This window comes from Crinia signifera, chromosome 2 (genome assembly GCF_055691185.1).
Source record: "Crinia signifera chromosome 2, ASM5569118v1, whole genome shotgun sequence".
Taxonomy (NCBI): domain Eukaryota; kingdom Metazoa; phylum Chordata; class Amphibia; order Anura; family Myobatrachidae; genus Crinia; species Crinia signifera.
In genome coordinates this window covers 79,320,905-79,338,272 of record NC_139218.1, presented here as the reverse complement: position 1 = coordinate 79,338,272, position 17,368 = coordinate 79,320,905, and the positions used below count along the sequence as shown (strand labels likewise).

Here is a 17,368-nt window from a genome sequence, read left to right as displayed (position 1 = left end):
ATTCTTATAGGTGTCAGTGTAGTGATTGGCTGGAGCAATCAACCATAGACAGGTATTCAGGGATTGGTTCAAGGGTCACAGGTGATATCCAGACTTGGAGCTTAGTGGCAGCTTGACCAGATACTTAAGGGGTAAGAAAGTCTATTTTGTGATACGAATCGTGATAGTGGGTAGCTTGTTACAGATTGATTTGGCATTCCAGAGAGCACAGGAGAAAGGGAGGGAAGGGGCAGGTGACTTGTGGATCAGGTTGGCATGGTTATGGGTGTGGTGGAACGGTCTGGAACTGAAGGGGGCTGAGAGCATACAGAGTGGATTGGTATGGCATAAGGTCTAGGTGCCATGGCTCTTATACAGTAGTGCTGTTAATAGGAATAATCTCAAAATAGAGATAATAAAAAAAGCTAAGATAAACAGTGCAAAAAGCGAATTTAGTAAAGGCAAGGACAGTGCATTCAGGATTTATGTGTGAATCAACAGGGCCGGATTAAGGGTTCCAGCCGCCCTAGGCTTATACAGAAGCGGCCGTCCTAATTCCTCACAACCAATTTTTTCACTCATATTCAGCTAAAAATCTGTGGCAGGCTCAGAACTCAGCTCCGTTCATATTGCCACTTACCACCCTAGCAGTGCAGGCAATGGTGGCAGTGGCATCAATCACACCCTCGGCAGCGGAGCCAGCAACATGTAATCTATTGTGCCGGTGCTGTTCCCCCCTTTCCCAGGACTCAGCACTCCAGACTGCTGCCTAATAAGTCCATTGGTTAATCAGGCCCTGGGAATCAAAGCAAACTGATGCTGATTTATAGACAATTCCTGCATGAAAGCATTCACAGCAAGCACCTTAGCAACCACAGTGCTCGCCCATACCACAGATAACAATGATTTGTTGATTAATATTAAATAAATTCATTGCATTTATTGAATATTCTGCAATAAAACAGGTTTCCTTTTTGCTTTGATAGTTTATAGTAGTTTTAATGCTACACAACAGGTCACTTAATTTAGTAATATTTACAGATCTACTATTCGGTTATATATTCATAAAGGTTTTATTTGTAAATGTATAATTGAGCAGTCAGGTTGTGACAGTGAAAAGTTCTGTGGGTACTTATGTAATATCTGGGTGCCCGTTTTTTTCATCGCATCGCTTGCAATATAGTGGCATACAATTCATGAGATGCGATTTTTCATTGTAAAGACCTGATTTTTAATTGTATAGTCACCCATGGGTGATTTCATACCACCACTATCCAACTACGCATGGAGTTGATTCTATATAGTGTGGCAAGTGCAGCGAGCCACCGAGCCTGAAGTGTGGTGAGCGCAGCGAGCCCCGCGAGGGGACGCAGAATACATGTAAAGTAATCCGCGTCCCCTCGTGGGGCTCGCTGAGCTCACCACGCTTCGGACTCGGTGGCTCGCTGCACTCGCCACACTATATAGATTCAACTCCATGCGTAGTTGGATAGTGGGGGTATGAAATCACCCATGGGTGACTATACAATTAAAAATCGGGTCTTTAAAATGAAAAATCGCATCTCATGAATTGTATGCCACTATATTGCAAGCGATGCGATGAAAAAAACGGGCGCCCAGATATTACATAAGTACCCACAGAACTTTTCACTGTCACAACCTGACTGCTCAATTATACATTTAAAAATAAGACCTTTATGAATATATAATCGCATAGTAGATCTGCCACTATATAAAATCAGCTCCATGCGTAGTTGGATAGTGGGGGTATGAAATCACCCATGGTTGACTATACAATTAAAAATCGGGTCTTTACAATGAAAAATCGCATCGCATTCCTTAAGTAGTGGCATGCAGTGAAAAAAATCGGGCGCCCAGATAATACATAAGTACCGTTCTGTGAAATATAAACATAGCAGAGAATAAAATGAATAAATAATTAAAATGAGCGGTACAAATAGTGTAATCATTAACAAAAAAGACACCACAAACACCCCTAAAGCAAATACAGATAGCCAACATACTCTACATTACACTGTATATCAACTTTATCAACTTTCTTAAGGCCCCCATACACTATGGGATTGGGCCCTGATTACGGCGGATCGGGCAGAGAAATCTGGTGAAAACGACCCAAATAACATGGTTTGAAGTCTGATCCGATGCACGGTCCTGTGCATATTGGGTCAGGCTTGGAGATCATATATGCTGTGTTTTGGGGTCTATGTACACATAGGGGGACTTTGAGCTGAAAGACGCTCAAAACAGCAACTTTGAGCGGCTTTCAGCTGCCCAGTGTGTATGCCCCAGCGATGAGCAGTGTTGCGCGCTCCTGCAACATCGCCAGGAAAGCCGCTCATCTGCTGGTATTACCAGCAGAAGAACAGCTTTGAGCGAGACGCTATGCAAAGCCGTCCTGCCCCCCTGGCGCCGGGCAGAAGGAAAGCCACTCAGTGTGTATGCACTGAGCGGCTTTCCCCCAGCGATGATAGTGATCATCGCTGTCCATACACACTGGGCATAGTGTGTATGGCCCTAGTTAATTAACTCCTAACTACAATGTTATCGGCCTTGCTTGAAAAATGACATGGGCTGATTGGTTGGTGGTTTATCTCTCTCCAGGGTTCTATACATCTGCTCCTAAATTAGTATTGGACTGATATCCCATAAACATACCAACATACTGTACCATAAACATATACTGTATACGAATCCTGTTTTGTGCAGGACAAAGCATTAGAAGTGACCCAATTTTGGAAATTCCTATCACAACCACAACAGGGGACATATTGATTGTGTATTGCATTTGTTATGTCTTGTGGTATTGACATAACACTGCTCATAGAGGCCTACTCTGTGATACTGTAATTGAGCGCAGCACATAACTCAGACTGTCATTGTTTATTTTCTAGCACTTTTGGAGAAGCCATTAAGCAAGAGACGGGATTCAGAGTCTGCGCAAAAGGCCAAAATATTTTACCTCTCCTGTATGAATGAAAGTAAGTGATGTCATCAGAATTTCCCATGCTACAAAAATCCATTATGTTTCCTAACTGTCATACTTGCCTACGTTTGAAAACTAGTTTCAGGGAGATTATAGTTGGTAGTAGAATTTTGCAAAGTGCCCCATTGAGGGGGCGTGTCATATACGATATATGGAGAGATTGTGAAAATAGATTGTGAACGTGGCACCTAGAAGCGTGGGTGTGTAATTTTATAATGACTTATATCCATATGTAGATGAGCCCCAAAGCAATTAGTAAGAGCTACTATACTTGGTAAAGTGCTGTGAAATGGTGCTGATGATTCAATGTAAATGTATCTATTTCTCATTCCTTTTCCCCAAAAAAATTAACAATGTAAAGTGGGCTAGATGACATGAGGGAGATTGCTAGACTAATGAGGGAGAGAGGGAGATTGCTGTTATTTCAGGGAGTCTCCTGCAGAATGCAGGAGGGTAGGCAACTATGAACTATGTACTGTTTAGAATAGGCTATTGCTAGAACATGAATACTGTGGAACTGATTTATGAAATGCACTGGGTGTGTAGGGCAAATTACAGTACCATCTGTTTACTCAGCACTTGCTGCTCCTTGCTCTAGTGAGAGCTGATGCATCTTCCATATTTCCTACCAGAGGCACTTTAATGCTGCCCATACACATGTGAGATATTGCATGCATTCATTTGATTTTGGCCACATCTGGCCGATAAATTGAATGATTGCATGCATTTTTAAGCTGACATTCAACGATAATGTGCTGCACATAATATTTATCGAATTGCCGGAGCAATTGCATGTGGTTTATTTTAACCACATGCGATTGCTCGAATGCAATCAGCGGTGGGTTCGGGGAGTGGGGCCGGGGTGGGGAACAGAGCTGGCGGAGGAGGAGTGGTACCGGAGCACTGGAGGAGAGCTGGCACCTGAGTGCTGGCGGTTGTGGAGCTGGAGACCGGAGCGCTGGGGACCAGCGGGACTCAGCAGTGGCAGGGGTGGCATGGCGGCTGTGTAGCGGGGACCAGAGCGGTGGAGCTTTCAGGTGGCGGAACTCGGCAGCAGCAGCAGCAGATGACTATGAAACACTGGACGGCCCTCTGATTGGCTGAGGCCACTGAAAGAGAGAGCTCTCTCAGCCAATCAGCGGCCACCTGAATGTGAGGCCTCTGACTGGCTGAGAGAGCTCCACTGCTCCACTGCTCTGGTCCCCGCTACACAGCGGCCACGCCACCCCTCTTCCAGCAGATGGCATGCAACATTGTGTGCTGCACTGGGCACCACTTGATGCTATCAGATGCGATGTCCCTTTGCATGTGATCACATAATTGTATGGGCACCATTAGAGGGGAGAGGGCCCATGTGCAGGTTTCCGATTGGGCCCCCTCATCTCTGGTGTTGCAGAGACTCCAGGTGCATGTGCCTTGGTAGAAATCTAGACACACTTGCAAAATGTGATCTTCACTGCATCATTAAAGAATGTTATGGGTGAAATTTAATAGGATGAGAGATCCAGAAAGTGAGAGATTTGGTAAGAAATATCTTTTTTTTTTTAAAGCGGAAATTATTTACACTGCAAATCCAGTTTAATTTTGCAGTATAAATGATTGCCGCTTTAAAAAAAAACAGAAATTTCTTACCAAATCTCTCACTTTCTGATTCTCTCATCCTATTACTTTTCACCCTTTGTGTTATGTTTTTACCATTTTGCTCTTTGCAGATGAGGCCCAGTGTGAGCCAAATGTACCAATCTCCAAAAAGTGATAAAATGGAGAGTGATAAACAACCATCCAATCAGCTCCTGACCATCATTTTTCAGCTATTTGTTGATCACTCTCCACTTTATCAGTTTTTGAAGCTTGATACATCTGGCCCAAAGAGTGATAAACAACCAGCCAATCAGCTACTAACTACCAAGTTACAGCCTGGGTTTGGAAAATTACAGTTAGAAGCTGATTGGCAGGAAATTTATCACTCTCCATTTTATCGCTTTTTGAAGCATAGTACATCTGGCTATGTGTGAGATATTTCATTTATTCAACCCATTTGGGTAAAATAATGTGTATGTTCCTTTCTGCAACAATATAGATGTGGACACATTTGTTCATACCCTTAGAGCTCATTGAAACTTCACCGAAAAGTAATGAACCTAAAATCTGTTGGGCCGGATTTTTAATTGCATGCTAATCACACACAATGTTGAGGGTTGGGATCATTGGATAGACAGCAAGTCGGTCGACAACCATTAGGTCGACACCATTAGGTCGACATGCATTTAGGACGACATGCATTAAGGTCAACATGCAGGAATGTCGACATGGGTTAGGTCGACTGGGTCATTAGGTTGACAGGGTCATTAGGTCAACTTGGGGAAGGTCAACAGTCAAAAGGCGACATGGGGTTTTTCACATTTTTTTGTCCCGAATTTCCACACAGTCCACATGGACACATAATCGAAGCACTGCATCCCCTTGCATGGCTCGCTGCGCTCGCCATTGGGAGGGCATGGTGCCTCGCTATGCTTGGCACATTTTTTTATTCTCCCACCACGCCCTAGTGGATGGTAGGGCATGAAATACCGCCTGTCGGCACATGTCGGCTCAAAAAAATGGGAAAAACTCCATGTTGACCTCCCAATGTCGACATAATGCTTGTGTCGACCTAATGACCCTGTCGACCTAACCAATGTCGACCTTCAGTCATATCGACCTTCCTGCATGTCAATTTTCCTGCATGTCAACCTTAATGCTTGTCGACCTAAATGCATGTTGATCTAATGCTTGTCGACCTAAATGCTCTAGACCTAGAGACCGTATCCCCAATGTTGATATGCACACACCTGTGTGATGTTTCAAGTATTGCACATGCATCCAGGTCACACCGCACATATGTCCGAATGGTTAGCACACGAGACCCAGAATGAATTTGGGCATGGGGAGTGTGAAGTTTCATTGAACATTCCTTGGAAATAACAGGATGCAGGGTCTTCATTACGAAATTGTCAGTACAGACTTGTCGGTACACCTTACAAAAAAATAACAATGGATTACAGTAGATCACAATGATATTTACACATGATAAATGGCCTCGTGAATTAGTATCACACGTTTTCAGTCTTTTAAGCAGTCATTCAGCCTATTTGAATTGAGAACAATAGTCAATGTGTAGGTATCATCATGTGTACCACACTGAACAAAGACCAGGAACAGCAGAGGAGAAAACCATGCTGCACTGCAGGGGGGGGGGGGGGCAGATGTAACACGTGCAGAGAGAGTTCGATTTTGGGGAGTTATTTTGTTTCTGTGCAGAGTGAATATTGTCTGCTTTATTTTTACACTGCAATTTAGATTTAAGTTTGAACAAACCCCACCCAAATCTAACTCTGCACGTGTTACATTTGCTCCACCTGCGGTGCACATGGCTTTGTCCATTTGCTAAAATGACAGCCTTGCTACCAGGACTGAACTACCCCCAATTTAGTATACAGTAGGTAGCATATATTAAATGTGTTACTATACAACTTATATTATTTGCACGGTGTGCACAATGCTTGGCAAATTGTGAAGGTAATTTGCGGGTGCTGTCTATACACATTGCTGATACAACTCAATCATTACTTCTGTGTATGTTGTAGCTCAGATTGAGGATGTCGATGTGAAGCCACTCATAAAACTATTGAAACATTCATCCCTTCGTTGGCCGGTGCTAGAATCTAACATTGGAAGTGAAGGAAAATGGTCAGAGAAAAAGTTCAATTTCATTCAGACTCTTGCAGAGCTACGGGGGGTGTACAGTGCTTCAGTTTTCCTGCGTGTCTATGTGGGGACAGATGACAAGATATCCAATAACTTTATAATAAAGGTAAGAATTGTATTAAAAAAATAAATAAAATATCTTATAAAATGTAATGATTTATTGTAGAAGGGTCACACTACAATACGTAATAAATGTATTTTTATTTATTATTCATTTATGTGCAGTCCCTTATATAGCGCAGCATATTTTATTGCACTTTACTAAAGGAAACAACAGTAATAAAACAAACTGGGTAGTAACAAACTGATATAGAGGTAGGAGGGCCCTGCTCGCAACTTACAATCTAAAGGGATAATAGGAGGGATACATAAGGATAGGAATCTATAGCATGACAGTCCCACCAGATTGAAAGACAGGTCTGATGGGATGCAATAACATATGAATGCTACTGGAGGTTATGTGGGGGTTCTGGAATATGATAAGCTTGCCTGAAGAGGTGGGTTTTCAGGCAACGCTTGAAAGTTTGGAGGCTAGAGGAGAGTCTTAATGCGTGGAAGGGCATTCCATAGGGTGGGTGCTGCCCAAAGAAAGCCCTGCGAAGTGATGTATGTTGGTGTAGTCAGGTTAGAGGCCTTCAACAGAGAAGTATTTTATATTAAATTCGGTAAAATACAGGTGATCAATGGAGGGACTGACAGAGCGGACCAGCAGACGTTGAACGTTTAGCCGGGAAAATTTGCTTTGCAGCTGCATTCAAAATGCATTGTAACGGTGGGAGTATTTACTTAGGAACACTGGTAATCAGACTATTGCAATAATCAATGCATAAGAAAATGAGTGCATGGATTTTGCAGTGTCTTGTTTAAGATACAGTCAAATTTTGGATATGCTTTTTAGATGCACTATTTAAAGACAGATTGAATGTGAGGAATAAAGGACAAATCAGAGTCAAGGATGACACCTAGTTAGCGAGCTTGTGGAGTAGGATTGATTGGAGTGTTTTTTAAAAGTGATAGAGATATCAGGTTGGTAACTACTCTTGGCTGGTGGTAATATAATTCATTTGGTACTTGTTTCCTAGCACGGCGCCCATCGGGTCCCATCGCATACCTTAACTTAAGGTATGCGATGGGACCCGATCAACCCGATTTCGGGCCTTTTTTTTAGGTTTCCCGACAAATGTAAAATCGGGTCTATCGCATGCCATTATAATGGCATGCGATGCAACCAATGCGATGGACCCGATTTTACATAGGAACCAATGTTAAATGGCCCCCCATACCCAATTTTTGATTGAATACCCACCCTGATGGGTAACTTCTATGTCAAATGCCCCCCCCCCCCCCATTGTTAACACCACCCCACGAGGAACACCAACCCGAAGTGTGGTGAGCGCAGCGAGCCCGCGAGGGGCGGCGGTACGCGTCCTCCGACCTTTTCATACCCACACTATCCACGTTGGCGTGGAGTTGATTTTGTATAGTGTGGCGAGCGCAGCGAGCCACCGAGCCCAAAGTGTGGCGAGTGCAGCGAGCCCCGCGAGGGGACGCGTAATACCTGTGAAGTAATGCGCATCCGCTCGCCGTGCTTCAGGCACGGTGGCTCGCTGCACTCGCCACACTATATAAAATCAACTCCACGCCGACGTGGATAGTGGGGGTATGAAAAGGTCGGAGGACACGTACTGCCGCCCCTCGTGGGCTCGCTGCGCTCGCCAGGCTTCGGGTTCACGTTGATCGTGGCGTAGCGTTAATAATGGGGGGGGGGGGGGGCATAGAATGAAAAATGGGGTCTGGGGGGCATTTAACATTTTTTCATCGCATCGCATGCGATATAGTGGCATACAATTCATGCGATGCAATTTTTCATTGTAAAGACCTGATTTTTTATTGTTTAGTCACATACCCCCACTATGCAACTACGCATGGAGTTGATTTTATATAGTGTGGCGAGCGCAGCGAGCCACCGAGCCCGAAGCGTGGCGAGCGGACGCAGAATACATGTAAAGTAATGCACTCGCCACACTATATAAAATCAACTCCATGCGTAGTTGGATAGTGGGGGTATGAAATCACCCATGGGTGACTATACAAATAAAAATCTGGTCTTTACAATGAAAAATCGCATCGCATCGCATGCCTTAAGTAGTGGCATGCAATGAAAAAATTGGGTGCCCAGATAATACATAAGTACCCAATATATTGCTGTTATTAATCTAATACATTATCGTGCATGCTCTAGCAGTATTTACTGTATATATTTATCAAGGACAGCATACCATGCACTCACTAATGATTAACCAAACCTTGAAGCATGGTCCCCTACTACTGCATCCCCCCTTGGGCTCTTCATTCTCCAGTCCAATACTGATTACATTAAAAAACAATATTATTATTATTAATAATAATAATTTCCAAATGTATTAGAGAAGTTTAAGACTAAACATAACTCTTTTTTTCACAGTTTGACCAAGCACCCCTGTCATTACCATCTCATGAGGACTACTTTGATAACAGTACTTCTGCACAAAGAGTAAGTATTGTTATATCGATCCAGTAATGTTCAATTTGTGTCATACTGGAAAAGATATGAGACATCCTAGTCTATGCCATCTGAACTAATTAAATATCCCAAAATATTACAACAGTTCTTTGAAATGCTGTGAACATAATGGAGGTCATTTAGAGTTAGATGTATTTACCGGTAATTAATTTCAAGACGTGTCCACGGTAAAAACAAATAGCATATTAACCAGACTTATATCAGATGAGCAAGTGTGTATAGTGTTGCTATTACTGATAATATAGTAGTGAAGCCACATTACTTTATTGTATGCAATGTAATGGAAAAAAAAAAACAGAAAACTTATTGGGGGTTATTCTGGTTCACTCCTTCTGGCAAATTCCTTCTTAGATGGTAAATACATTATTTTTACACTGCAATAAAGATCTCACTTTTAAGTAAAACCCAACCCAAATCTAACTCTCTCTGCACAAGTAACATCTACCCCACCTGCCGTGCACAAGGTTTTGGCCATTTGAGAAGGAATTTTCCATAAGGAGTGAACCAGAATAAACCCCATTGTCATTTATTATACCCATTATACCCATTGCCAGGTTAATTTAAATATTGAACAGATCTTCAATAGAAAGGAACAATTTTACCCACATACCTTTTTAAATAAGTTTCTCCAGCTCAGTGACCCTCCTTTTCTGTGAGGTAATGATAAGATGCAGGTTTCTAGTATTGAATTATGAGTGTAATATGTGTCCACCAATCCACACACACTTACATAATACACATAAGTACAGATTATTGATTATGTGTGACAAAAGCTTTTCAAGGATGTTGGCACTCTGGGGCATATTAAGAGAGGGATGCGGTTGATAGGTTGACAGTCAATAGGTTAACCACTATTGGTCAACAGTCAAAAGGTTGACACATGAAAAAGGTTGACATGCATTAGGTCGACATGGTCAAAAGGTTTACATTAAAAAGGTTGCATGAGTTTTTCACATTTTTCTTCTTAAAAAAAGGTGGTTTTTCATAATTTACTATCCAAGTGGGCATAGAGTGAGATTATAATAGTGTGCCGAGCGTAGCAAAGCACCGTGCCCAGAGGATGGCAAGTCAAGCGAGTCATATGAGGGGTCGTGAAACACTTATACGGTGCTCATGTTGACTTATGTGGACATAGACACAAAAAAAACATCAAAAACTCATGTCAATCCTTTTCATTTCAACCTATTGCTTGGGTTGACATTTTGACCACCTCGTCCTAATGCGTGTCAACCCTTTTTATGTGTCGACCTTTTGACTGTCGACCAATAGTGGTCAACCTAATTACTGTCAACCCTATGACCAATACCCTTAAGAGAGGGCCTTGTATAATCTCCACCTGTGTCCCCTCCTATCTAGCTTTTAGTGCGTTAGTGTCTGAGCACTAGGATCACTAGAGCCATATGTGCCAGCAGCTAGTGCACATATGCGGTAGCCATTTATCCAGTTATTATTCCTCTACTCATGCACATTAAAATGCATGGAAAATGGCCACTGCGCCATATTCACAGTGACAGTGATGCTGGACTCCAGAGGGGTAAATATCCAAGAAATGGGCTCAGGGTGTGAGGTGCGACCCAAGGGCCCGTGTATACAGCACCACTTGCACAAAGGCACGCAAATAAAACGTATCTTATGGAAAGTAAATTTTGGCACAGAATAGGTTCAGTAACCCAGTTCCTGATGGTGTCATATTTAATTAGAGGTTCAGGAACTGAGTTTCTGCTAGTTCCTGCAAAAAAATAGCATTGAGGAGGACCATGCAGCAGAATGCAGCATGGCACCTGCTCCCCCCCCCCGCCCCCCGTTCCCTGCTGTGCCGATATTGGCGGCAGCATACATTGCCCAGTCAGTATGTATGGGCTTTATGGCGTTTTTAGAAATATATCTAAAGCTCCATACACACTATGGCCCTTATTCAGATCTGATTGCAGTACAAATTTGTTTGGAAAATGGGCAAAACCATGTGAACTGCAGGTGGGGCAGATGTAACATGTGCAGACACACACACATCTAACTCTCTCTGCACATGTTACATCTGCCCCACCTGCAGTGCACATGGTTTAGCCCATTTTCCAAACAAATTTGTACTGCCATCAGATCTGAATAAAGGCCTATGGGTCTAAGTCACATTTGCTCGCTAATCAGCGGATATTCATTGCTTAGGGATTGGATTATACATGGTAATAATCATCATCAATGTCTGCCAGGCTGTGTACCGTACTAGCAGGATATACCATCTATTTCTGGGGGTACAGTGTGTATTACAATTATATGATTTCCTTTATTTCAAATTAAGGTGGTAACGTAGGCGTATCTAAATATATTGTGGGGTAAAAGGTAAAAATGTTCCCTGACCCCTGTCTGGAGCAAAACTATTTGGTACTTGTGTAGTTTCACGGTGCCACCGCGCACACAGTCTGTGTCTGAAACTTGGCAGCCTGCCAGATGCTCTGTAACTGTGCGTGTGCCGCTCGAGCTGTTCTCAGCGCAGCGCGTGACTACTTTCCTTATGTAAGCTACGTTATCAGCGTAGCGCTGGGCAGCAGCAGCGCACACTGCCCAGTGCTGACAGGTCACTGTGGTACTTGTAGTTCCACAGTAAAATAGGCAGTCCTGCGCACCGCTGACAACCCGGCAATTTAGACGCTAAAGCGTCTAAATCCAGACTCCTGCGCACCACTGACAACCCGGCAATTTAGATGCTAAAGCGTCTAAATCCAGACTCCCTGAACTGGACACCCCGGCAATTTAGACGTCTAAATCCAGACTCCCTGCAAACCGCTAAGATGGGGCATCTAAATTTAGACGCTAAAGCGTCTAAATTTAGTAGGGTCTAGGGGTACACCTGTTCACAATGACACTAGTCAATGTAACAGCTGTCGACCTTGTTAATTCCACTATCCACACCAACCTGAAGCGTGGCGAGCGCAGCGAGCCCATGAGGGGCGGCGGTACGCGTCCTACGACATTTTCATACCCCCACTATCCACGTCGGCGTCGAGTTGATTTTATAAAGTGTGGCTAGCGCAGGGAGACGATGAAGGTCCTCTCTGATAGCACCAGAGGTTTAACAAACAAATGGCCGGGCCTAGATGGTAACAAGAGATAAACCAGGAACCGAGAGAAGTAACTAGGTCTACTGCAACATCCTTCTCTCCGGGCTACCGCTCACCCCTCTCCAATCCATCCTTAACACCGCTGCTAGGCTCATCTTCCTCTTCCGCCGCTCTACCTCTGCCTCCCTCCTCTGTCTATCTCTTCACTGGCTCCCCATTCCTTTCTGAGTTCTCTTTAAATTCCTCACCACCACCTACAAGGCTCTCTCTTCCTCCCCCGCTCCTTACCTCTCTTCACTGATCTCTATCCACACTCCCTCCCGTCCTCTTCGCTCCACCGCCGACCGTCGCCTGACCTCTCAACTAATCACCTCCTCCCACTCCTGTGTCCAAGACTTCTCTCGCGCTGCCCCCCCTGCACTGGAACAACCTCCCGCCACCCATCAGGCTTTCTGATTCCCTTACCTCCTTCAAGCGCTCCCTCAAAAACCCACTTCTTCCGACTAGCCTATCCCTTCTCCTCCTAACCTCTTTCGCTCCTCCTATCCTGCCTACACTACCCCTCCATCTGTTACCATCCGTTCCTACTTATCCTATTGTTTTTCATTCGTCCACCCACCTCCTTTTAGTCTGTTAACTCTTATGAGTAGGGCCCTCCTTCCTCACGTACTCACCCCACCTCTTTACCTCACCAGTGCTCCTGCCCTGTTCTTCCCTTCCTTTACTTCTTCTTCAGTCTCCTCTGCAATTTTGACACCTACTTCAGAACTGATGCTGATTTTATTTCTACCAGCTACAGTATAGCCCTACTTATGCTGTATTTTATTAACACACCCTGTACGTTACCTTGTAATTTGTTTTTTGTTTGCTATGTACGGCGCTGCGGACACTTTGTGGCGCCTTATAAATAAACAAACTACTACAACTAGGTCTCAAAATGGAGAACTTACAGCACCTGTATAAGGAGCAGCTGGGCTGGTTAGGAACATCCAGGAGACAGGGCACCAGGAACTAACAGGAGCCAGTAAGGAGTTGAGAGCAGGCTGGAAGATAGCTATAAACTGACACTGTTAAGTGGAAACTCCAGGAAAGGACCAAGACAAACAGGAACCAGGAACAAACTGACCAGAGGCAGGTGGATAACTGTAGCAGAAGCTAGAACTATCACCTTGTGGGGCTGTGCTGGACTGAGGGGCAGATTTATTAAATTCGGTGAAGTAATAAAGTGTCTGGTTTTTATCACCGGCGAATCAGCAACTAACTGTGAAGTTACAGGCTTGGTTTGAAAAATGACAGGTAGGAGCGGATTGGCCGGTGATAAAAAACAGACACTTTATTACTTCACCGAGCTTAATAAATCTACCCTTGAATCCCTTAAAAGGAATCCAATTACCTGGGAAAGATCAAGCCTAGCCCCCCAGTTCTAATGCTGCCAGAGATAACAAGCTAATTAACAGACAGAGCAACACATACAGGATTGAGTTGCAAAGGCACAGACTCACCACCGGAGGCCACCAGAGAGTCCATTACTAGAAATAGACTCTTGGAAGCTCAAAGAAACTGCCAAGTATAATCAAAGGAAGAATGAGCCACTGTGGGGGCTCATGACAAATGATGCATAATTTTAGCTACACCCCCTCCTCATAGACATGTGAATCATGGCATTTGGCTGTAATGGGAATGGGGTTTGATGGCCTTAGGCTCTGTACCAGTTCCCTGAAGTGTAGATGAGCATCTCCTCTCTGGACTTCTCCTGGAGTGGAAAAAAAATAGGTAAGTATGGGCCAGTATTATAAAGGGCATAAAGTCATATATATTTTATATACCACCAGACCGCCCCCCCCCCCCCACACACACACACATTTTCCAGGATGCAGCATTAAATTACCGTGATTCCCGGCTTTTCGGGGGCAGGGAAGGGCAAAAGATGCAAACTGCATCATTTTAGCCCCGCCCCCTCCCCGAGGACCAGCAAATTGTCCCCCCCCATAGTGCTGCTGACAGTCTTCACTCCGGGCTTCTCCAGGAGGGGAGAATTTAAAAGTAGGCAAGCATGGTTAAGGTAATACAAAGCAACTTAAAAAATCACCTCGGCATATAACAAAATCTGTCTTCCATTGGAAATGTACTGTAGTTAATTTATTAGAGGTAATGATTAATGTTAGCTGACATTTTCTGCACTTCCAGTCATTGTAATCAACATTAACTTTCAAACCTCATGATTGTATAAAATCACCAGTCATTCTATCTGATTGCATTTGTTCATTGTAGCTTAGCATGAGTCATTCGGATACTCCTTTATAGCTGATAAATGGCCTTTGTTTTAAAAAAAAAAAACTATGGAAGTTTTATATGGTAATCAGTAGTATTATATGGGAAAAATGTTATGCGTGTATTTTTCTTGTATGGCTAGTTTTTTACCTCACGTAGTTCTCATTGGAATGTTCTAGTAAGTAGTATTGCAATATATATAACTAGAGTATTGGTCTCAGTCTTGCGCTGTGAATAGGACAGCAGCACCTCTAATAACCCCTCCTGTTAGTGAAGGGTTGGGGAAAGTACAGTAAAATATATTATAGAGTGCACTAGATGCTAGAATTAAAACTAAACCTAAAAATACCACCTGGCAGATTATAATTCAAAAAGAAGATTACACTATTATGTCATAATAAAAGATGTCAAAGACAATATCTCCTTCAAATGTCTAATATCAGCATCTGATCACATAAGACGGAGGATCCATTTTGCAGTAAAGCTGTTTATTCAAACAAAAACCCAATGCGTTTCATCAAGCTACTTCATCAGGGGCATGGCAAAAAATGGTCATAAAAACAAAATCTGGATATTGGAGAGTATTCTTTAAAGAAAAAATTCCTAAAATTAAATCAATTTCATGTAGTAGATCAACTATTTGAGCAAAGTTGAAAACAATTGCAGATAGAGTTCCCCTCTTTAGAATGGGGTATGCTTCACAGTATAAGGGGTAACCACAGTAGGAGGTGTAGCTCACTCCACTCCAACGAAACACATTGGGTTTTTGTTGGAATAAACAGCTTTATTGCAAAGTGGATCCTGCGTCTTATGTGATCATATGCTGATATTGGACATTTGAAGGAAATATTGCCTTTGGCATCTTTTATTATGACATAATAGTGTCATCTTCTTATTGTATTATAATCTGCTGGGTGGTATTTTTAGGTTTAGTTTTAATTCTTGCATCTAGCGCACTCTATAATATCTTTTAATAAGAGATGTGCAGGTTCGGATTTACTCGGATTTACCCGGATTTAGTTATTCGCTATCGGCTGTCACATGTGAGAGCCGATAGCCAATAAGATACAGTTTTGACTTCCGTGTAAATCCCAGTAAATCCGAACCTGCACATCTCTACTGTATATATATATATAAATCTATATTACATATTTGTACAGTATATATCTTGTATGAAAAGGTAAAGAAGAAAGCACTGTCTTTGTTTGGGGGCACACTTATTTAAAATGTAACATTTATTTGTATCTTTAAAATAGAATTAATATGAAAATGTCATCATAATAAAGCAAACACACACATATGACATACAGAACATGTATACATAAAAAAAATATATAATCCTTTATGTGAGATATATAGGAATGGTTATAATCAATAAAAGGCAATATCCTTTACCAATGAACAATATACTTGGTAACCAATCAAATTTCAATCATAAGTAAAGCACAATAAGTATGGTAGACCGCGAATATATACGGTATATATTTTTTTTATGGTAGTGTGAAATCAATGTTTAATATCACTGTTATTATTCTGATAATCAGTGGTCCCCAAAATTATGTCTGAGAGGGTCTCTGGGGATTCAAAAGACATAAAGATAAGTGTATAGAAAAGATTTGGAAGATACTTCTCACAAGGCGCACTTCACATAAAACCTGTGTAGGTAGATTAAGTCCAAAGTCAATTCGTGAATCTGGATGATTTCTTTCCTTTTGGAAGAGATCCCGTGTGAAAGTGTTTCTCAATAATGTTGAGAGGTGTACATAGAGTGAAAATAAAAAATAAGTTTATAGTTAAATATCACAAAAATTAGTAAGTGCGATTCAGGTGCGGCAAGTGGTATAGTAGGGGGAGTACCCAACTTACTCGAGAGATGTAGATTTTCAAACCTGTAAAGGTTTCTTTGTTCCTTTTCGGGAATGTTGTTGTTTGCTTCAATCCAGATGGTGTATTGGTTGTCCAATCAGAGGTATACTCCAGTCATATGAAAAGATAAATATAAACAACAATGTGTAGATCCTTTCTATAATGTAACAAGGTTTTATATGGGTGTATTTCCTTTGGTGGCGTACCTCACTCACCAACTATGGTGCAGTGGGCCATATATCAAGGTATCTTTCGTTTTTAATATAATGTTAAATAACTTTATATATAAAAAAAAAATCAGGAAATCATGGCGACATGCCCCATTTTCCCGAAGGCCAGAGAACCCTACAATCCCTGCGAACATCTCTGCCTGTCGATCATTAGCATAAGAGTAATGCAATCACAGGACCTGGCCTGCACATGAGCAGAACATGTCCTGGATGTACGCAGTTTCCCCGAGTAGTACTCTTCGCCATTTCACAATCCTGAGCTATGAAAGTAAGAAATGGCAATGGACTAGTATTTACAAAATGTGGAGGGTCTGTTAGTTTGTAGTGCTTAACTTTGAAAGTCTGGTAACAATAATAAAGTATTCTTCTTTCCTCCTTTCTGCAGCAAAGAGAGGCACTATATCACTTCATGGTTGATGTGTCCGTTTTGCTTGGGGCCAATAAGACAAGAGCAGAATCTGATATGAAATCATTGATTGATTTGGAAACTAAATTGGCTCTGGTAAGTAATAACAACATGTACTTAATGAAAACTAAGCTTTGTTATTATAAGTTTTCTTAACACTCAGTTGTAAGTGTCACAATTATCTGCAGCACTGGACAGTTAAATAACACATAAACAGAGTAGGGATGAGTGGTCAGGTTTTTGCTG

At 42.4% G+C, this 17,368-nt stretch overlaps 1 protein-coding gene across 1 annotated transcript in view; it reads left to right on the top strand.

Annotated features, from left to right (window-relative positions):
* Positions 1–17,368, top strand: part of PHEX (phosphate regulating endopeptidase X-linked) — a 225,173-nt gene that overhangs the window by 72,877 nt on the left and 134,928 nt on the right. The window contains exons 4-7 of the mRNA XM_083172463.1: positions 2,892–2,978; positions 6,610–6,836; positions 9,195–9,263; positions 17,102–17,218. Of these exons, the coding sequence (XP_083028589.1) occupies positions 2,892–2,978; positions 6,610–6,836; positions 9,195–9,263; positions 17,102–17,218 (500 nt within the window). The remainder of the gene's footprint in view (positions 1–2,891; positions 2,979–6,609; positions 6,837–9,194; positions 9,264–17,101; positions 17,219–17,368) is intronic.